The following is a 22,344-nucleotide window of genomic DNA, read 5'->3' on the forward strand; positions in this document are numbered from 1 at the left end:
CTCTCCTCTCTCCTCTCTCCTCTCTCCTCTCTCCTCTCTCCTCTCTCCTCTCTCTCTCCTCTCTCCTCTCTCCTCTCTCCTCTCTCCTCTCTCCTCTTCTCTTTTCTCTTTTCTCTTTTCTCTTTTCTCTTTTCTCTTTTCTCTTTTCTCCTTCCTTCCTTCCTTCCTTCCTTCCTTCCTTCCTTCCTTCCTTCCTTCCTTCCTTCCTTCCTTCCTTCCTTTCTTTCTTTCTTTGACAGATAGAGATAGACAGTGAGAGAGAGACAGAAAAGTCTTCCTTCCGTTGGTTCACCCCCAAATGGCCACTACAGCCGGCTCTGTGCCAATCCAAAGCCAGGAGCGAGGTGCTTCCTCCTGGTCTCCCTTGCAGGTGCAGGGCCCAAGCACTTGGGCCATCTTCCACTGCCTTCCCGGGCCACAGCAGAGAGCTGGACTGGAAGAGGAGCAGCCGGGACTCTAGTCCCATATGGGATGCCGGCACCGCAGGCGGAGGATTAGCCAAGTGAGCCATGGCGCTGGCCCCTGGTTTTCTCTTTTTTAAGCATCTTTCTCTACTTACAGATTTTCATTAACTGAATGGGACTCAATCCATTATTATTATTCTTCTTTTGGTTGCTCAGATTGTCACAACTTTGGTTAATGGGGATATTTTCAGGCTGATTCCTGAGTTTTTGACACAACTTCATTGATGTTGGAAAGGTTTCTTATTTATGCTTCACAAGAGGTGCTGGCTTGCACATTTCCTGCAGAAGATTTGGTGCTGACTGTTTCTCTGTGGAGCTTTGGTTCCTTTTAGAAAAGAATGGTCCTAGAGAACCCAGTCTGAGTGCTAGGGGGGTAAGATGGTTTGTTATGTCAGAAGGTGCCTGTTAGGAAATATTTTCAGGTACTGTATACTTTTCTAAAATTGCATAAGGATTCATTTTTAGAAATGTAATGGCACCACAGGAGGTTATGATGGTACTCAAAGACTGGGTCTAGACATTTCTACCTTCTAACATGAAGTGGTGTTTAATACAAAACAATATCATGTGTGTATTTAAAATATAATTCTTAAAAGGTTTTTTTTTTCCTTGACTGCTTAAAAGAACAAACATTATATGACATATTTCTGAGGGACAGGACTCTAGATAGGCTTAGCTTGGTATCTCAGGGTCTCTCTTGAGGTTTCAGTCAAGATGTTAGCTTGGGGGCCATTGCTGGGGCACAGCAGGTTAAGGCCTCTACCTGCAGTGCTGGCGTCCCATATAGGCTCCAGTTTGAGTCCCAGCTGCTCCACTTCCTGTCCAGCTCTCCGCTATGACCTGGGAAAGCAGCAGAGGGTGGCTTATGTCCTTGGGCCCCTGTTCCCATGTGGAACACCCAGAGGAGGCTCCTGGCTCCTGGCTTCAGCCTGGCCCGGCCCCAGTTGTTGCAGCCATTTGGGGAGTGGACCAGCAGATGTAAGATCTCTGTCTCTCCTCTCTGTCTGTGACTCTGCCTCTCATATAAATAAACAAATCATTAAAAGAGAAATGTTAGGCTGTACTACAGTTCTCTGAAGGCTTGAGTGGACTGAAGTGTTTGTTTCTGAACTCACGAGGCTGTTTATAGGAGACCTCAGTGCCTTGTGGGTTGTTGGCCAGGGAGACCTTAGTTTCCTATCACATGGACCTCTCCCTGGACAGCTGACCTCCCTTACAGTGAACACTCTAGAAGAGTGTGAGAGAAGGTGTGCTGTAATGGACAGCTTTATCTTGGAAGTAATAAAATGCTCCTCTGCCGTGTTCTGTCAGTCACACAAGCTAACTGGGAAAATGTGGGCAGTGACAACACAGGTGTTAATATCAGGAGGCAGGAACCTTTGGGGCTGTCTTAGCTGATTATAGCATTTGATCAACTTTAGTATTCATTTGATCACTAGATATTTATGTGTATATATAAAAGATTTATTTATTTATTTGAAAGTCAGAGTTACACAGAGAGAAGAGGCAGAGAGAGAGAGAGAGAGAGAGAGAGAGAGGTCTTCCATCTGCTGGTTCATTTCCAATTGGCTGCAACGGCCAAAGGTGCACTGATCTGAAGCCAGGAGCCAGGAGCTTCGTCCGGGTCTCCCACATGGGTGCAGGGTCCCAAGGACTTGGGCCATTTTGTACTGCTTTCCCAGGCCACAGCAGAGAGCTGAATTGGAAGTGGAGCAGCCGGGACTCAAACTGGCACCCACATGGAATGCTAGCACTGCAGGTGGCAGCTTTACCTGCTATGCCACAGCACTGGCCCCTAGATATTTATATTTGAAGAAGAAGCCTGGCAACTTTTCTCATGTAAACTTAATGACCTTAAAAAATAATCCCAGTCAAGTAGAATATTCATTTCAATCTACTTCAAGGATAGAACGACAGAGAGAGAGCTGTCATCCATTGGTTTACTCTCCAAATGACTGCAACAGCCAGACTGGGCCAGGCTGAAGCCAGGAGCCTGAAACTCCAGGTCTCCCACGTGGGTGGCAGGGACTCAAGTAACTGGCCCACCATCTACTGCCTCCCAGTATGCATTAGCAGGAAACTGGATTAGAAGTGGAGTAGCCAGGATTCCAAGCAATCTGATACAGGATATGGACATTTAAAGTAGCAACCTAACCCGTTGAACTACAATGACTGCCAGTATATGTTTTTATTTTTTATTATTTTTTAAGAATTATTTTTACTTATTTGAAAGAGTTACAGAGAAAGGTAGAACCAGAGAGAAAGAGGGAGAAAGAGAGAAATCCTCCATTCCTCTGGTTCACTCCTCAGATGACCACAACGGCCAGAGCTGACCTGATCCGGAGCCAGGCGCTTCTTCTGGGTCTCCCACATTGGGGTGCAGAGGCCTAAGGAGGTGGGTCATCTTCCACTGCTTTTCCAGGCCATAGCAGAGAGCTGGAGAGGAAGAGGAGCAGCTGGGACTCAAACTGGTGCCCATATGGGATGCAGGCGCTGCAGGCTGGGGCTTTAACCTGCTGTGCCACAGTGCTGACCCATATGGTTTTTTTGGTTTGTTTTTTATTTTTTGCCAGGCAGAGTTAGACAGTGAGAGAGAGAGACAGAGAGAGTTATAGACAGTGAGAGAGAGACAGAGAGAAAGGTATTCCCTCCGTTGGTTCACTCCCCCAATGGCCACTACGGCCAGCACTGCGCTGATCCGAAGCCAGGATCCAGGTGCTTCCTTCCAGTCTCCCATGTGGGTGTAGGAACCCAAGCACTTGGGCTATCCTCCTCTGCCCTCCTGGGCCACAGCAGAGAGCTGGACTGGAAGAGGAGTAACCGGGACTAGTACCTGGCACCCCCACCGGGACTAGAACTTGGGGTGCTGGTGCCACAGGCAGAGGATTAGCCAAGTGAGCCACGGCACCAGCCTGACCCGTATGTTTTTAAATATTATTAAAATGAAAATACAAGGGGCTGGCGCTGTGGTGCAGTGAGTTAAAGCCCCGAGCCTCAGCACTGGCAATCCTATATGGGTGCCAGTCCAAGTTCCGGCTGCTCCACTTCCGATCCAGCTCTCTGCTATGGCCTGGGAAAGCAGTAGAAGATGGCTCAAGTCCTTGGGCCCCTGCACCCGCGTGGGAGACTCAGGAAGCTCCTGGCTCCTGGCTTCGGATCAGCGCAGCTCAGCTCTGGCTGTTGCATCATTTGGGGAGTGAACCAGTGGATGGAAGACCTTTCTCTTTTTCTGACTCTACCTCTTTCTGATACTCTGTCTTTCAAATAAGTAAAAATAAATCTTTTTTAAAAAGTTAAAATACAAAATTAAACTCAGAACTTGCTGATTCCCATGGATGTATCTGCAGGTCTGTGGAGGCTTGTCTAGGTTGTCTCCGAGGGTGTCAGGAATGGCTGGCAGAGATCCTACTCAGTGTGTTGGAATGACTAGAGGAGGATTCTTTGACAAGTTTTCCAGATCCCTACCTTGTGTTTCTGATTAGAGTTAATCTCTATGTGTATCGAGTGAACCTTGGGGATGGGAATTACTGGGTTTAGCTTCCCAGGTCTGGGCTGATTGAATAGCTTGTGGAGTCCTTCCTCCCCACCATCTTCCTTATGTGAATCTCCTTTGTCTTTTAGAAAGTTAACTTTTAAAACAGTATTTCAGTAGTATGTGGTTTTCAGAATATGTGAAATTCATAAATGATGCAGGAACAACTGAATTGGAAAAAGGAATCCATGTTGCACATATACTAAGATAAATTCCAGATGAAGAGTTTAAAGTAAGGAAGCTAATCATTAGTATATAAAAATAATGTTTTAAAAAGTTATTATAGATAAAGTTGGAAACAATGTAAGTATATAACAGTAAGGTATTGGTTAGATTATGGTAGATCCATATGGTGGTTTGCTATGGTCAGTATATGTTCTTTTCTAAAAATTTTTAAAATTTATTTATTTGTTTGTAAAGGGTTACGGAGAGAGAGAGAGAGAAAGAGATTCTATCCACTTGTTCACTCCCCAGGTGGCTGCAATAGCCAGTGCTGAGCCAGGCTGTAGCCAGAACCTGGGAGCTTTCTCTAGGTCTCCCACGTGAGTGGCAGGGGCCCAAGCACTTGGGTCATCTTCCGCTCCTTTCCCAAGCTCATTAGGGAGTTAGGGAGTTGCATCGGAAGTGGAGCAGCCAGGACATGAACTTGCACCTGTATGGGAAACCAGTTTTGCAGGCAGTGGCTTTACCTACTACACCGAAACACTAGCCACCGTTAAGTGTTCTTTAAATTATTTACTGATACATATATTTTGCAAAGATGTTTCTATATTTTAAGTCAAAAATAATTCATTGGGCCTGGTGCTGTGGCATGGTGAGTGAGGCTGCCACCTGCAGAGCCAGCATCCCATATGGGTACCAATTCGAGTCCCAGCTGCCTCACTTCTCATCCAGCTCCCTGCTAACATGCCTGGTAAAGCAATAAGAATGACCCAAGTGCTTGAGGCCTGCACTTACATGGGAGACCCGGAAGAAGCTCCTGGCTCATGACTTCAGCCTGGCCCAGCCCTAGCCATTGAGGCAATTTAGGGAGTGAACCAGCAAATGGAAGATCCATCTCTGTCTCTCCCTCTGTTTCTCTGTAATTGTGCTTTTCAAATAAATAACTAAATCTTTTAAAAATATATTGAGTTAAAACTTTTTAAAAAATATTCATTACAGGGGCCAGTACTTTGTCAAAGCAGGTTAACGCCCTGGCCTGAAGCGCTGGCATCTCATATGGGCTCTGGTTCTAGTCCCAGCTGCTCCACTTCCCATCCAGCTCTCTGCTATGGCCTAGGAAAGTAGTAGAAGATGGCCCAAGTCCTTGGGCCCCTGCACCCACATGGGAGACCTCGAAGAAGCTCCTGGCTCCTGGCTTCGGATCGGCGCAGCTCCTGCCGTTGCGGCCAATTGGGGAGTGAACCAGTGGATGGAAGACCTCTCTCTCTTTCTGCCTGTCCTCTCTCTAACACTGACTTTCAAATAAATAAATAAATATTTTAAAAAATATTCATTACAGAATAATAACAGTTAAGATCTAATACTGAGTGTTTACTTGGTTCTAGACACTACTAAGTTGTTTACAGGTTTTCTTTCTTTTAAAGATTTATTTGAAAGTCATAGTTACAGAGAGAGAGAGAGAGAGAGAGCGAGCTTCCATCTGCTTGAACCACTTGGTTCATTCCCCAAGTGATTGCAACAGCCAGGGCTGGTTCAGACTGAAGCCAGGAACCAGGAGCTTCCTCCGGGTCTCCCATGTTAGTGCAGAGGTTCAAGCCCTTGGGCCATCTTCCCCTGCTTTCACAGGCACATTAGCAGGGAGCTGGATCGGAAGTAGAGCAGCCAGGACTGGAACCAGTGCCCATATTGGATGCTGACATCATAGGCAGTGGCTTTACCTGCTATGCTACAACACTAGTGTCACAGCTTTTATTTCATTTGATTTTCACATGTGAAACCATTTTTGTATATTTATAAATATAAAAAACACTCCACCTATCGTCTATGAATATATATATGATTGAAAATTCTTATGCTTTTTAACAGCTTTATTGAGGTATAATTGACATAAAATGAACTGCACATATTTGTGTACAATTTGGTTAATTTAGACATTTGGACACACCCATGAAATCTTAACACGATTGATGTAATAAACATATCCATCACCCCCCCTCCAAAGTTTCCCCATGCCCTTTTCTAATTCCTCTTTCCTTCCTCCTCTTACCCATCTCCCTTTTATGCTATTGTCCTCAGAGAACCAATGATCTTCGTTCTGTCACTATAGTTTCATTTGCATTTTCTAGAATTTTCTATAATTGGAGTCATGCAGCATGGTTTTCTGTGGTTCATGATAAGTATAATTGGAAATAAAATTCACTAACTGATAACAGTATATAGCAGTGTGTCACATGGCTATTGACAACATAGTCATTCACAAGCATGTCCATCTCTATTACAGAGTTACAGAACAATTTTCAAAAGAAATAACAACATTGTTTTTGTGTGGAAAATAGTCATCTGGTGTAAGAGAGCCAAATTAATGATTTTGGGGGAAGTTAGTCCTCTTTTGGTTTCAGGATTTGCGTGGGAGACAACAAGTTCCCCATGAGAAGTAACTAAGCAGAGACTTAGAGCCTACCAGAGATATTTCTGCATTTGTGATTCTAGGAATTTTCAAGTTCTCTCAGTATATCACATGAAAGTCTACTGTCAAGTTAATTCTGGGTAACCTACTCACTGACAAGATTAGTAAACTCTAGATATTAGAAGAAATACATCATAATCCCAGTTATGCTACCTACTAGCCATGTGACCTTGACTAGGTCACATCATATCTCTGAGCTTTGTATTCCTTTTGTAAAGGGGGATAAGAGCTTGGATCCTTAGTACAGATGGTGCTCCAGAGAGGGATACCCTCTGTTTAAGAAAAGAGAGGGTGGGCCCTGATATCCCAACTGCTTCACAACAAACTGTAGCGCAGGGCTGTCAGCAAGCATGACTCTTTCAAGTTGTCACTGAGGTGCAGCTGTTCACCAGGTAGCACACAGCAACACTGTATCTTCTTGTGTGGAAGGTAGGGGTGGGACATTATTAATTTGCTTCATGATGCTTGCTCATAGATAGTAGTAGTTCTGCCTGTGCCTACTTCACAGGGTTGTTATGGAGAACAATGGACTGTGTATGAAAGTGCTTTGGTAGGTATAGTGTTACACAAATATAACGTCTTGCTTTTGCTGTTCATCTGTGGTTTATTTTAGGGTAGATACAACAAGAATTGAATACTCCATTCCTTTAAGAGAAAACTGGGCACTACCATATTTTGCATGCCAAGTTGCTGCACTTACAGGCTATTTAAAAAGCAACTTAAATACTTATGCAGAGGTAAGATATCAGTTTGTTTATCCATCACAGTTAATTCTGAGTTCCTACAAATATGGTGCATAATTTTAAAGCTAAGCATATTAAAAGTTAAGTTCCATTCATTGAAGCCTGGTTATTACATAGTAGTAGAGAATACAGTTAGGTAGTGTTCTTATCAAATGATTATATTATAATCTGATAGACAGTAAGTTATTTTTAGGAAAAAAAGATATCATTTTAATGCAGTTACTTGACAAACATATGAAGAATATCTTATTTTAAAAATTAATCTGTCCCACCATTACTTTATCAGATCTGGAACATTGAGGGCCTTTAGTCATCATAATGTAAAAAAACATTAATGAAAGTATGAAGACTGACCACAGATAACCACAATGGTAACTCTGATGGTGACACTGTATATTCTTTGCTTACACCTGTGCTTTCCTGATGTAGCTTAGTGAGAACCTTAGGAGACTTGCCCAGCCCAGATAATTCATGTTCCTACTTTATTGTTCGCACAAACCGCTTTGACAATTGAATGAAGCCTATTGGCTGTCTTAGAATAATCTTCTTAAATGCATAAAATAAAATGAGTGTGATTAAAAGGTAACTTTTATTGAAATTTGCCGAAATGAACAGTTCTTTGACAGTCTACTTATCTTGAATTTGGAATTACTGGCTTGTATGAGACCAGTGAGACCAAGGAAGGAAAAGCTTCTATGAAACCTGGTTGTCTGGGAAACAGGATACATTTACAGTTCCTCTTTGAAATCTGAAAAAGCATACTATTCTCTCCTCCTTTCGGTAGTGACAAATGTCCTGAGAATAGCAAAATTCATTCCATTTTTATAACCTGAGATATTTCCTTTTTATGTAAAGTAAAACATTTCAGATTTGTAATTTTCCTTTTTTAAAATTTAAATTCACTCACATCTTTTGGAGGTTTTTCTGTGCCAGTCAGTGTGTTCAGTTTTTTTTTCCGACAAACAGAGCTTCTTATCCATTGGTTTCACTCATCAAATATCTGTGGCAGCTGGGGACTCAGTTGAGGTCTTCCTTGTGTGCGGGAGGGAACCCCGTCACTTGGACTATCACCACTCCCAGAGCCTGCAGTAGCTGGAAGCTGGAGTCAGGAACCAGAGCTGGAACTCAGAGCCAGCTAATCTCTAGGAGGCAGTGGTGTCCTTAGAGTAGTGTGAAAATAAATCCTTGGAATTAGCAGGTTGTTCTTTTATGTTTTTGCTTTTCCCCAGGATCTACAAAACCAAGTATGCAAATTAGGCTGGATCTAGATTTCACCATTAATTTCTGAAACTGCTTTCTCTGGGGGTGATGGTTTCAAGCCTGGTTAATATAGTTCTGGTTGCTCCACATTAGAAGGTTTCCAGGACACTTTTTCTTTTATGATTTATCTTATTTATTTGAGCAAAGTTACAGAAAGAGGAGGAAAGAAGAGAGAGAGAGATCAAGAGAAAGATCTTCCATTTGCTGGTTCACTCCCCAAATGGCCACAACAGCCAGGGCTGGGCCAGACTGAAACCAGGAGCTAGGAGCTTCTTCCTGGTTTCCTTTGTTAGACCCAAGCACTTGGGCCATCTTCCGCTGCTTTCCTAGGCACATTTGCAGGGAGTTGGACCTGAGAGTAGAGCAGCTGGAACTCAGACTAGCGCCCATATGGGATGCTGACATCACAGGCAGTGGCTTTACCCACTACATGCTGGCCCCTACTTTTATAATATGTAGTTAGTGGCAGCAGGGAGGGCAGAAGGTTGTGTTCTATGGACAAGGAGTTTTTTAAGCTTTGTAGTTGGTGTTATTGGCCAGCTGGTGGGATTTCACCATCTCTCACATTATTTTCTCTGGGCTTAATCTGATTCAGAATCCTGGAAAATTATTTTATCTCTTTTTGGCTGAAGTATTTCTGACTCTGGAATTTGTCATTGAGTGTAGTCAGCTGAGTGTGACTACATAGTTCTTATCTTGGGTTTCTTGACCCGACCTTTACCGTCCCTCTCTGTCATTCTTAACAGAGTGAGATCTTTTTGATATTATAGTCAGTGGGGGAATTGGGCATGAAAAAGTAGATCCATAGAGGAAGGAGAAACTGTTGTTGAAAATATGCTGTATGGGACAGTGGATTTATCACAGACTTGGGTACTCACTAAGGGAACACCTGGGAGGTGACATTTGGAAGGACAAAATGGATTTCATGCATGGCCAATGAAATCCTTGTGCTTAGTTCTGAAAGAGGAAAACAACTAGGCGTTTTCTATGGTTGACTGTACAAGCACTCAGGAAAAATAAGGGCATATTTGTGCTGAAAGGCAATGAAAGCAGCAGCGGCTTGGACTGGGGAGAGGCTGAGACATTAGCACCCTGTTTAAATGGAAGCTCCTAGGAAAATGGGGAGCATCATGGGAGTAAAACTATTATTTTCAGTACAAAAGGAGTTATGGCCACAATAGTAGAAGTTCACCAACCAGATCTTCACAAAACACCTTTTTTTTTTTTTTTTTTTTTTTTTTTTTTTTTGTATTTATTGCTTTGCCTCTTGGGAGATGAAACAAAAATGTACTAACATTTTTTCCCCTTTATTTCCTAAAGTTCTCAATGTGGTGTCGAACAATGAAGAACAGTGGTTGCTTTCTCTCTAAAGTGCCTATTTAAGTTCTTACTGTTTTAAATAAGGATTATTAAAAACAGTGTAAACTTGAACCATTAACAGACCTGCAACTCTGAGGTAACAGCAACCTTCCAGATTTTTTCTGGTGCAAACTCTACTGATATTTAGTGTCTTGTTTTTCCTAGAGGTTTTGCTATTTGTTGATGAGTGCCTCAACTTACACATTTGTGATGATGTGGGAATATAGCCACTATCTCTTGTTTCTTCAAGCAGTGTCTCTTTTCCTGCTTGATGTCTTTTCACTGGAACAGAGTGACAAGGTATGTTGAAATCCAGAGAGTGCATGTTTTTATAGTGTTGTATCCTAAAATCTTCCTTCCTTTTCTTTTTTAAAGTTTTAAAATTCTTTTAAAATATTTTTTCATTGATTTTTATTTTATTTGAAGGGCAGAGAGTCAGAGAGAGAGAGAGAGATCTTCAGTAGACTGGCTTAATTTCCCAAATGCCTGCAACATTCAGGACTGGGCCAAACAAAGCCAGGAGACAAGAACTAAATCCCAGTCTGCCATATGGGTGGCAGGGACCCAAGTGCATGAGCCATCACCTGATGATCCCTAGGACGCTCATTAAGAGGAAGCTATAATTGGGAGCAGAGCTGGATCTCAAACTTCACTATGGGATGTCAGCAGCCCAAGTGGTGTTTTAACCACTGCATCCGAAGTCCACCCCTTTATTGTTAAATTTTTAATATCTAAAGCTTTTATTTATTAGAGAGAGAGACAACAAGATAAAGCAAGCTTCCAAGGGGGCCCAGTGTTGTGGCATACATACATAGCAGGTTAAACTGCCACCTGTGGTGCTGACATCCCATGCAGATGCTGTTTCAAGTCCCAACTACTCTACTTATGATACAGCTCCCTGCTAATGTGCCTGGGAAAGCAGCAGAGGATGGCCCAAGTGCTTGGGCTTCTATACCACTGTGGGAGACTCAGAAGAAGCTCCTGGCTCTTTGCTTCAGCCTGGCCCAGCCCTGGCCATTTGGCTATTTGGGAAGTGAACCAGCAGATGAAAGACATCCCCCCCCCCACACACACATACACATCTCTCCCTCTCTCTGTATCTCTGCCTTTCAAATAAATGAAATAAATTTAAAAAAATAAAAGCAAGCAAGTTTCCATCTACTGGTTCAATCTCCAGTATGCTTGCAATGGCCGAGGGGGCCGAAGCTCTACACCAGGAACTCAATCCAGGTCTCCCATATAGATGGCAGGAACTCAACTACTTGAGCAATTACCACTGTTTTCTAGGGTTTGTATTAGCAGGAAGCTAGAGTTTAGAGCCAGAGGTGTATATGGAGCTCAGATACTTTGATATGAGATGCAGGCATCTGGTATCTTAACCACCTGGCTAAATATCTGCCTCAGATTATAATTTTTGATTTATGTAACCTGGTATTATGTAGAGGAATTTTAGTAACATGTCAAACCAAGTGAAATTAAGTCAGAGCCTGGGGCTAAAGAAGTTTCTTAAAGTCTGATTTAGACACCCATGGTTTAAAAGCCTTTACTTTGTTTTCAGAGATTTCTAAGTAGAAGTGATAACATTCATTACATATCATAACATTAAAAATATGGATTGGGTTGGGCGTTTGACACTGGTTAAGATGCTGTTTGGGATACCTACATCCCATATCAATGTGCCTAGCTCTAATTCTGACTCTTTGACTTCCAGTCTACTTTTTTGCTAGAGCACATTGTGGGAGGCAGCAGATGATGGTTCAGTACTTTGGTCCCTAGCACCCACATGGGAGGTTAAATTCTGGACTCCTGGTTGCAGCCTGGCCAAGCCCTGGCTCTATCTCTCACTGTCTCTCTAGCTTGCAAATAAAATGAAAATAAAAATATGAAGTGAACATTTTTACAATGTTGTCCTAATTATAATAGTGCATTTACTGTGTAATTAATGATCAAATCCGTTCTAAAGAAAACTAATGAAAAGATATACAACAAAATTGATTTTGTTCCTGTTGATTGTATTTTTGTCCCAACAGGTTCATGAAGTTTATAAAATCTACATATTTTCTCTCTTTCTGGGATATTTACTACAATTTGAGAATCCAGCTTTATTGGTGTCTCCGTTATTAAGTTTAGTAACAGCCTTAATGCTCACTAAGTGCCTTCAGGTAATTAGAATTGTCTTTTTATCACTTTTGTGGTTAATTTAAAATTGTTAAATTTTTTAGGTTTCACTTTTTTGTTCATGTGATTCTTCCCCTACAGTTGAATATGAAGAAAGGAACTTTCATAGCCAAAATAATGAAAGTGATTAATTTTTACTTGGTGTGTGCTCTGACTGTGACATTGAATGTTTTAATGAAGGTAAGTAACTTTGCCTGATCTTCAAGTAGTAAAGCAAATAGAATAATGAGATAGTAAGGTAACACAGTTCATATGGTATAACTTTGAGTTGAACAATTATCATAACCAACATACTGAGTGAGAAAATAGGATTCTGATTCTTTGTCTATATACTTACAAAGAGAAAAGAAACGCTTTACATTTAATTTAAAACATTATTACCCAGTTAACATAAAGCTATATATGGAATAAACTGAGACAAATACAAGGTATTCAGAAAAGTGTAGAGTGGGTAAGAATTTGAGGTGAGATGAGGTTAATACTTTCCTGCTAACCATTGTAGTTTTATGCTTAAGCATAAAGTGATGTAATTGACTTATGTTGATAAGTTTCTATGCTTTATGGTCCTACCATATATTATTTAATTCATGTTTTTGTAGTCTTGGAAAAAGCATGTTACTGTATACATAGTTAATATTTCTTTATTTATTTTTCTTTTAGATGTTTGTCCCACACAAAGAAAATGGGCATATGCTGAAATTCCTTGAAGTAAAATTTGGACTAAATATGACTAAGTAAGTTTCAGGTTGTAGACTTGCTAAATCTATACCAATTGGAAAGTAAGAGGAAAAATTTGAGGTATTAAAAAATCAGATATATTGAAACCTCAATAACATTAAAGTATTAGGCTGTTTTCTTCCTTGGGGAGAAACAGTGATACAACCTAAGGTCAGAGCCAAATTAATTTTAACCAGTACATCAACACTATGCTCACATTACATAAGGGCATAAGATATTTATTTCATATCAGAGAATCTCATCTTGAGATCATAATAATTAGACCATAAACTGACTTTTAAAATTCATAATAATGTGCCTTTATTTTTGTTTTATTATTTTATTACTATTATTATTTTACTTTGATTTGCTTATTTATTTATTTAAAAGATTTATTTATGGGGTTAGCACTGTGGCGTAGCAGGTTAAGCTGCTGCCTATGGTGCTAGTGAACCATTTGGACGCCGAGTCAAGTCTCAACTGCTCTACTTCCCAACCAGCTCCCCACTAATGCTCCTGGGAAAGCAGCAGAGGGTGCTCCAAGAGCTTGGGGCCCTGCACCTGTGTGAGAGATCCAGTAGAAGCTTCTGGCTCCTGGCTTTGGACTAGCCCAGCTCCGGCCATTGCGTCCATTAGAGTGAAGAATCAGAGGATGGAAAATCTCTTTGTCTCTCCCTCTCACTCTCTCTGTAACTCTGCCTTTCAAATAAATAAATAAATCTTTTTTAAAAAGTTATTTATTTATTTGAAAGTCAGTTACACAGAGAAAGGTAGAGACAGAGAGAGCGATATCTTCCATCCATGGTATATTCCCCAGGAGGCTGCAATGGCCAAGGCTGAGCCAGGCCAAAGCCAGGAGCCAGGAGCTTCTTCTAGGTCTCCTATGTGGGTAGCAGGGATCCAGTTAACTTTGCTTTATTTAGAGTTACAGGAAGAGTACAGGAAGAGAGAGAGAGAGAGAGTGATTGATCTTAAATCTGGTAGTTCACTCCCTAAATGGCTGCAGAGGCCAGGGCTGGACTGGGCTGAATCCAGCAGCCTGGAACTCCATCTAGTCTCCCATGTGGATACAGGAGTCCATGTGTCTGAGTCATCCTCTGCTGCTTTCTCAGGTGCAGTGGCAGGGAGCTGAATCAGAAGTGGAACAGCTGGGACTCGAACCAGTGCTTACATGTGTCCCAGGTGGTGACTTAGCCCACTGTGCCATAATGCTAGCCCTTTTTGTTGTTTTTAAATGTTTTATTTATGTATTAATCTAAAATGAAAAAAAGATTTAATGTAATAATAGATTCTACTTGCATAACATAGGAGATATATTTATCCACAAGCTTCTCTAGTTATAACATGCATTAGTAGCTTACCAGTGATTATATGAGATCATAGATAATATACAACGAATTTCATGTTGTGATATATCACAGTTAATGAAGTGTTTGACATGGTTTAAACGGTGGAGAATTCCTCTATGTGTAAACCATGTATGTATGTCCATCAAGATAAAAGAATTCTTTAAGAAGCCATGTGCTCCATAAAGGTAGGGACCATGTCTTTTCCAGGCTTATATATGGGCCTGACAGGAGGCAATCAATATAAATTGTCTGAGGCAGGTGTTTGGCCTAGTGGTTAAGATGTGTGTGTCTTATATCAAAGTACCTTTGTTTCAGTCCTGGCTCCACTCCTGATTCCAGCTTCTTGCGGACACTGGGAGTAGTGGTAATGACTCAAATAATTGGGTCCCTACCACCCACATGGGAGACCTAAGTTGAATTGAGTTCCTGGCAGCTCCTGTGATTGGAACAAAACCAGTGGATGGAAGATCTCTGCTGTGTGTGTGAATCTCTTTTTTGCTCTGCCTTTCAAGCAGATAAAAATAAATAAAAAATTTTTAAAGTAAAAAATAAAATTAGTTTTAATCATTAATCATCATCTTTAATCAAATATATCAAAAAATTTTTTGAAGATTTATTTATATGCTTGAAATACAGAATGAGAGTGAGTGTGTTGTGTGGAGGGCGGGGTGGGTGTGTGTGTGTAGAGAGAGCGAGAGAGAGAACGAGAGAGAGATCTTCCATCTGCTGGCATCCATTCCCCAAAATGGCTATCACAGCTGGGTCTAGGTTAGACCAGAAACAGGAGGCAGGAACTTCACCCTGGTCTTCTGCATGGGGGGCTGGAGCCCAGGCACATTTTCTGCTGCCTTCCCAGGTGCATTTGCAAGGAGCTGAATGAGAAGCAGAGCAGCCGGGACTCAGACAGGATGCTAGCCTTACAAGTGGTGACTTAACCCATTATATCACAATGCCCACTCCTCAATATATTATTGTAAACAATGCAGAAACTGTTAATGAGATATTCTTTCTTTCCATTCTTTTATTCTTTGAAATCCCAGCTCTATTTTATAATTAAAGTATCTCTCCATTTGAATTAAGCAATTTGAAGTGTTCAGTATCCACAAGCAGGTAGTAGCTACCATATTGGACAGTACAGATGTAGAGTTTGGCTAGTTGAATTTTTTGTTGTCTTCTAGATAAAAATAGAAATCAAAACTCCTTAAAAACCTATATTGGGTTTCAGAAACAGTCAAATTAGTTGATATTAAAAAGCATTTTTACACTTATCTTGATTGTTTAACAGTTTTGATGACAGTATATATGCTTTCTTCATGAGGGTTACTGCTACTATTATCTTCATTATAGAGGATAGGACCTTGCTGTTATAAGGAAATGGATTTAGGAAATATCCTTTGTCTTAGGTTTTATTGAGATTAAAGAACATATTTTCATGTTCGGTAGTTGAAAACACTATAACTTTAATATGCTTTTTTGTCTTCTGTAGGAATTTTACAATGAATTGGCTTCTCTGTCAAGAATCCCTGCAGACACCATCTCAAGATTTTTTTTTGCGACTAACACAGTCTTCTTTATTACCTTTCTATATTTTAGTGTTAACTATTTGTCTTCTTTCTATGGTGCAAGTTATTTTTAGGAGAATTAAGTAAGTTATTACACAATCACACTGCTTTTATATCCTTCCAATATGTTTTTTAAAGCTAAAATATCATTATAAGTTGATTAGAAAAATTCAAATTTAGCTTTGTACATCTAAATATGTAGTGTCCAAATGTAACAAATGAGTGTTATTTAAATAATCAGGTAAGCTTTTACAGGCTCATTCACAATTTATTCAGATGTTTACTTATTGTAAGAATAATTTCTTCTGTTTAATTGTTTTTTAAAGATTTACTTATATGAAAGGTAGGATGACAGAGAAAGGGAAACACAGAGATCTTCCATTCCCTAGTTCATTCCCCAAATGGCCATAATAGCCAGGTCTGGACCAGCCTGGAGCCAGGAGCCGGGAACACTGTCCTGGACTCCCACATGGGTGCTACGGGTCCAGATACTTAGGCCATCTTCTGCTTTCCCAGATGTATTAGCAGCAAGTTGGATCTGAAGTAGAGCAGCTGGGATTTGAACTGGCACTCTGATGTGGGATGTGGGGGTCGAAAGACACAGTTTAACCCACTGTGCCATGATAGCAATCTCTCTTTGTTTAATTTAAATGAAGGTAGTATTATCAGTGATTTTATTTTATTTTGTTTTATATTTTTAAGAAGATTTATTTATTTATTTGAAAGGCAGAGGTACAGAGAGAGAGAGAGAGAGAGAGAGATCTTCCATCCTTTGGTTCACTCCCCAAATGGCCCCAATGACTAGGGTTAAGCCTGGCCAGAGCCGGGAGCTTCCTTCCATTCTCCTATGTGGGTGCAGGGGCCCAAGCAGTTTGGCCGTACTGTGCTGTTTTCCCAGGTGCATTAGCAGGGAAGCTGAGCAGCCAGGGATAGAACTGGCGCCTGTGTAGGATACCAATGTTGAAGGAGGCGGCTTAACCTACTGCGCCACGGTGCTGGCCCCTATCAGTGATTTTAGATTTCTCTAAAGTTTGTTCTTTTATATGTTTTTCAAAATGTTTATTAAGGGGCTGGCACTGTGACACAGCAGGTTAAAACCCTGGCCTGTAGTGGTGGCATCCTGTATGGGTGCGCATTTGATTCCTGGCTGTCCCACTTCCAGTCCAGCTCTCAGAAAGCAGTAGAAGATGGCCCAAATGCTTGGGCCCCTGCGCTTGCATGTGAGACCTAGAAGAAGCTCCTTGCTCCTGTCTTTGGTTCCACCCAGTTCCAGCCGTTGTGGCCATTTGGGGAGTGAACCAGCGGATGGAAGGCTTCTCTCTCTCTTTCTCTTTCTCTCTCTGTAACTCTTTCAAATAAAATAAAATATTTTTAAAAAGAGTTTATTGATTTTCATCTGTTTGAAAGAGCAATAGAGGGAGAGAGGAAGCGATCTTCCATTCACTACTTCACTCTTCAAATGCTTGCAGCAGCCTAGACTAGGCCATGTTGAAGCCAGCGGCCTGGAATTCCATCCAGGTAGCCCTCATACACGGCAGGAGCCCAAGCACTTGATGCATTATCTGCTGCTTCCCAGGATGCATTAGCAGAAGCTAGATGGAAGCAGAGGAGCCATGCTTGGAGCCAGTACTCATAGATGGGCTGAGAATGACCTAAGCAGCAGCTTAACCCACTGCACCACAATGCCAACCCCATTCTTTAACATTTCAGTCATGTTTGAAAGGAAATAAGTATTTATTTACTTACTTTATTTTGAAAGGCAGAGAACAGTCTATCTGCTAATACACTCAGCATTCTCAACAGCTTGGGGCATGCTGCAGCTAGGAGCTGGAAATGTATTTGGGTCTCTTACATGGATGTCAGGGATCCGAGAACTTAAGCCATCATAACCTACCATTTCCCAGGATGTACTTAGCAGGAAATGGGAAACAGGAGTGGAGCTGGGATTTGAACCCAGGCACTCTGGAATGGGATATGAGTGTCCCAAGTGGTTGTTTTTAACCACTGTTCCAAATGCCTGCCTCTCATTAATTTCTTAATTTTGAGATGTTAGTTACTCATTTTGTGATTTAACCGTATTGACTAAGTATTTATTAGGTGAATCATAATTGATCTTTTAAAAATCTAAAAATCTTTTATATTACCCTGAAAATTCATATTTAATCTTCACAGTCAGCTGTCTTAAGGTTTTCAAATTCATATGTAAAGACTTAGAAGTATATGCTAGGTAATTGATTAACAGAATATACTTAAGACCCACCTATTTTTTTCCTTATGAAGAAATTTTAAATTTCAGGTATAGTAGATGAGAGTTTGGTGCATCAGGGTAAGCTGTTGTTTGATGTGCATTGGTTTGGGTCCTGGCTCCTCTTTTCTTTTCTTTTCTTTTCTTTTCTTTTCTTTTCTTTTCTTTTCTTTTCTTTTCTTTTCTTTTCTTTTCTTTTCTTTTCTTTTCTTTTCTTTTCTTTTCTTTTCTTTTCTTTTCTTTTCTTTTCTTTTCTTTTCTTTTCTTTTCTTTTCTTTTCTTTTCTTTTCTTTTCTTTTCTTTTCTTTTCTTTTCTTTTCTTTTCTTTTCTTTTCTTTTCTTTTCTTTTCTTTTCTTTTCTTTTCTTTTCTTTTCTTTTCTTTTCTTTTCTTTTCTTTTCTTTTCTTTTCTTTTCTTTTCTTTTCTTTTCTTTTCTTTTCTTTTCTTTTCTTTTCTTTTCTTTCTTTTCTTTCTCAGGCAGAGTGGACAGTGAGAAAGAGAAGAGAAAGAGGTCTTCCTTTTTTACGTTGGTTCACCCTCCAATGGCCGCTGTAGCTGGCGCACCGCGCTGATCCGAAGCCAGGAGCCAGGTGCTTCTCCTGGTCTCCCATGCGGTTGCAGGGCCCAAGGACTTGGGCCATCCTCCACTGCCTTCCCAGGCCACAGCAGAGAGCTGGACTGGAAGAGAAGCAACCGGGACAGAGTCCGGCGCTCCAACTGGGACTAGAACCCGGTGTGCTGGTGCCGCAGGCGGAGGATTAGCCTATTGACTGGCTCCACTTTCTAGTCCAGCTTCCTGCTGATGCATACCCTGGGAGGCACCAGGTCATGCCTCAAATAGTAGGTCCTTGTCACCAACTTGGGAGACCTGAATTGAATTCCCAGCTACTGGCTTTGGCCTGGCCTATGACTATTGCAGGCATTTGGGGAGTGAGTCAGTAGATGGAGATCTCTCTCAATCTCTCTGCCTCCCCTCCCCTCCCCTCCCCTCCCCTCCCCTCCTCTCTCCTCCTCTCTCCTCCTCTCTCCTCCTCTCTCCTCCTCTCTTCTCCTCTCTTCTCCTCTCTTCTCTTTCTTGATTTACTTTATTTATTTGAAAGAGTTACAGAGAGAGGTAGAGACAGAGAGAGTTCTTTCAACCACTGGTTCACTTCCAAATGGCTGCAATGCCCGGAACTAAGCCGATCCAAAGCCAGGAACCAGGAGATTCTTCTGGATCTCCCAGGTGGGTGCAGGGTGAGCCATCCTTCGCTGCTTTCCTAGGCACACCAGCAGGGAGCTGGATCAGAAGTGGAGCAGCTGGCGCGCCAACTGGTGCCCATGTGGGAGGCTGGCACTGCAGGACAGGGTTTTAAACTGTTGCACCAAAGCGCCAGCCCCTCTCTGCCTTCAAATAAATATATATGCAAAAAAACTTTTCAAATATGGCTTTCAATGTTTATAAACAACAGGTCTTTGATTTTTTTAAATAAATGTTTTCCGGATCTTAAAAATAAATTTGTTTTTTGTAGTGGTAAGTCTGTGAAAGAAAGTATTACTCTTGAAGATGGACGAATTGGAGAAAGGCCAGAAGTAATTTATCACATAATTCATACTGTTTTATTGGGTTCTCTTGCAATGGTTATAGAAGGGTAAGTATACTTTATTTGCTCTGTTTTTATAGAGATTGTGGTTGTTAATGATATGTGGATACATTCAAGAATACATTAAAAAACTTTATAAAACTCAAAACCTATAAACTTTCTTAATACAACGGGAGTTTACAAAGATGTTTGTAGTACACAGAGCCAATATTTGCCTACTTATTCATTTGTTCAAGAACTTTTGAATGTCTTCCAAGATCTAAGCATTATGTTAGGTGCTGGATATACAGTGGTAGCCAAAAGTGGATGTAGGGTCTTACCCTGTGAAACTCATGACCTAATGGAAATGGCAAATGTTAATCGTACAAAAATAAAATTAGACTTTAATGAGTGAGGTAGACGTGAATGGTGCTGAGAGTTGTAGGTTTTTGTTTTGTTTTGTTTTTAAGATTTATACATTTATTTGAAAGGCAGAATTACAGAGAGAGAGAGAGAGATCTTCCATTTGCTGGTTCACTCCCTAAATGGCTGTAATGCTGGAATAGACCAGGCTAGAGCCAGGAGCTCCATCTGGGTCTCCCACATAGTTGGCAGGGGCCCAAATACTTGGGCAGTCTTCTGTTGCTTTCCCAGGTGCATTAGCAGGGAGCTGGATCAAAAGTGTAACAGCCAGGACTCAAACTGGTGCCCATATGAGATGCCAGCGTTGCCTTAACCTGCTGCTCCACAGTGCTGGCACTGTAGAAGTTCTTCATATATTTTGGAAATTAAGTCTCATCAGATATGAGGGCACTTCAACAAGTTCGTAGAGGATTCAGCACTGTGGTGTGGTGGGTAAAGCCACAACCTACAGTGCTGGCATCCCATATGGGCACCAGTTCGAGTCCTGGTTCCACTTCCAATCCAGCTCCCTGCTAATGCACTTGGGAAAGTAACAGAAGATGGTCTAAGCCTTGGGCTCCTCTCTGCACTAACGTGGGAGAACCAGAAGAAGCTCATGGCTCCTGGCTTTGGCCTGGTCTAGCCGTGGCCATTGTGGCCATTTGGGGTGTGAACCAGTGGATGGAAGATTTCTGTCTCTCTGCCTCTCTGTAACTCTGCCTTTCAAATAAATAAATAAATATTTCTTAAAAATTCATAGAAAATAGCATTTAAAGATAAGTGCAAAATTTTGAAATTTATGCATACAGGAATTTCCAAAAAGTTCGTGGAAAATAAATATGTATTATATAAAACTATCTATGGGGGCTGGGGTTGTGGTACAGCCATTTAAACTGCCACCACTTTTGATCTAGTTTCCTGCTAATGCACCTGGAAATCAGCAGAAGATGCCAAGTACTTGGACCCCTGCAACACACATGGAAAACCCTGATGGAGTTCCAGGCTCCTGGCTTTGGCCTAGGGGAGCCCCAGCCATTGTAGTCATTTTGGGAGTGAACCAGCAGATAGGAGATCTCTCTTTCTCTCTTTTCTCCCTCACTCTTTTCCATCTGTAACTCAGCCTTTCAAATAAAGAAATAAATATTTGAAAATAATCTTTTAAAATGTATGTACAGATTTCAAAATATTTTAAAAATTATTTTACACCAAAATAATCTTTTGATTTCTATTTCCCACGAACTTTTTGAAGTACCTTATCTGTAAGCTAGGTTATTAGAACTGACATTGCCTATCTTAGGGTATTTCAAATTTTTTTTTAAGATTTATCTATTTATTTGAAATAGTTACACAGACAGAGAAGGAGAGGCAGAGAGAGAGAGAGTGGGAGGTCTTCCCTCTGCTGGTTCATTCCCCAATTGGCCACAATGGCCAGAGCTGCACCCATCTGAAGCCAGGAGCCAAGAGCCTCCTCCGCGTCTCCCACGTGGGTGCAGGGGCCCAAGTGCTTGGGCCATCCTCTACTGCTTTCCCAGGCCATAGGAGAGAGCTGGATCAGAAGTGGAGCAGCCAGAACGCGAACCGGCATCCATATGGGATGCCAGCCCTGCAAGCAGTGACTTTACCCACTATGCCACAGCGCCAGCCTCAGGTATTTTAAATTTGCAAAAATTCTGCCAAATTGCCTTCTGAAAGAGTTATCGGTTTATTTTCTCTCAAACAATACAAGTTTGCTACACACTTATCAATATTTTTTTTTAAGATTTATTTATTTATTGGAAAATCAGAGTTACACAGAGAAAGGAGAGGCAGAGAGAGAGAGAGAGAGAAGTCTTCCATGCAATGGTTCACCCCCAAGATGGCCTCAACAGCTGAAGCTGTGCCGATCCGAAGCCAGGAGCCAGGAGCTTCTTCCCAATCTCCCATGTTGGTGCAGGGGCCCAAGGACTTGGGCGGTCTTCCTTTGCCGTTGGTTCACCCTCCAATGGCCGCCGCGGCCGGCGCACCGCGCTGATCCGATGGCAGGAGCCAGGTGCTTTTCCTGGTCTCCCATGGGGTGCAGGGCCCAAGCACCTGGGCCATCCTCCACTGCCTTCTCGAGCCACAGCAGACAGCTGGCCTGGAAGAGGGGCAACCGGGACAGAATCCGGCGCCCCGACCGGGACTAGAACCCGGGGTGCCGGCGCCACTAGGCGGAGGATTAGCCTAGTGAGCCGCGGCGCCGGCCCGGGCCATCTTCTACTGTTTTCTCAGGCCATAGCAGAGAGCTGGACAGGAAGTAGAGCAGCCGGGTCTCAAACCGGCGCCCATATGGGATCCTGGTGCTTCAGGCCAGGGTGTTAACC

At 41.8% G+C, this 22,344-nt stretch overlaps 1 protein-coding gene across 11 annotated transcripts in view; it reads left to right on the plus strand.

Moving 5' to 3' along the window:
- DPY19L4 (dpy-19 like 4) overlaps positions 1-22,344 on the plus strand; it is a 66,549-nt gene that overhangs the window by 29,000 nt on the left and 15,205 nt on the right. For 9 of the 11 annotated variants that reach the window (XM_051843914.2, XM_017341443.3, XM_002710695.5 and 6 more), the window contains 7 exons: positions 7,239-7,362; positions 10,153-10,287; positions 12,018-12,149; positions 12,247-12,345; positions 12,826-12,899; positions 15,718-15,876; positions 19,550-19,669. In XM_051843914.2, coding sequence (XP_051699874.1) covers positions 7,239-7,362; positions 10,153-10,287; positions 12,018-12,149; positions 12,247-12,345; positions 12,826-12,899; positions 15,718-15,876; positions 19,550-19,669 — 843 coding nt within the window. The remainder of the gene's footprint in view (positions 1-7,238; positions 7,363-10,152; positions 10,288-12,017; positions 12,150-12,246; positions 12,346-12,825; positions 12,900-15,717; positions 15,877-19,549; positions 19,670-22,344) is intronic. The other 2 variants (XM_070075318.1, XM_051843913.2) reach the window with 1 other exon arrangement.

The sequence above is a fragment of the Oryctolagus cuniculus genome, chromosome 6, assembly GCF_964237555.1.
Source record: "Oryctolagus cuniculus chromosome 6, mOryCun1.1, whole genome shotgun sequence".
NCBI lineage: Eukaryota > Metazoa > Chordata > Mammalia > Lagomorpha > Leporidae > Oryctolagus > Oryctolagus cuniculus.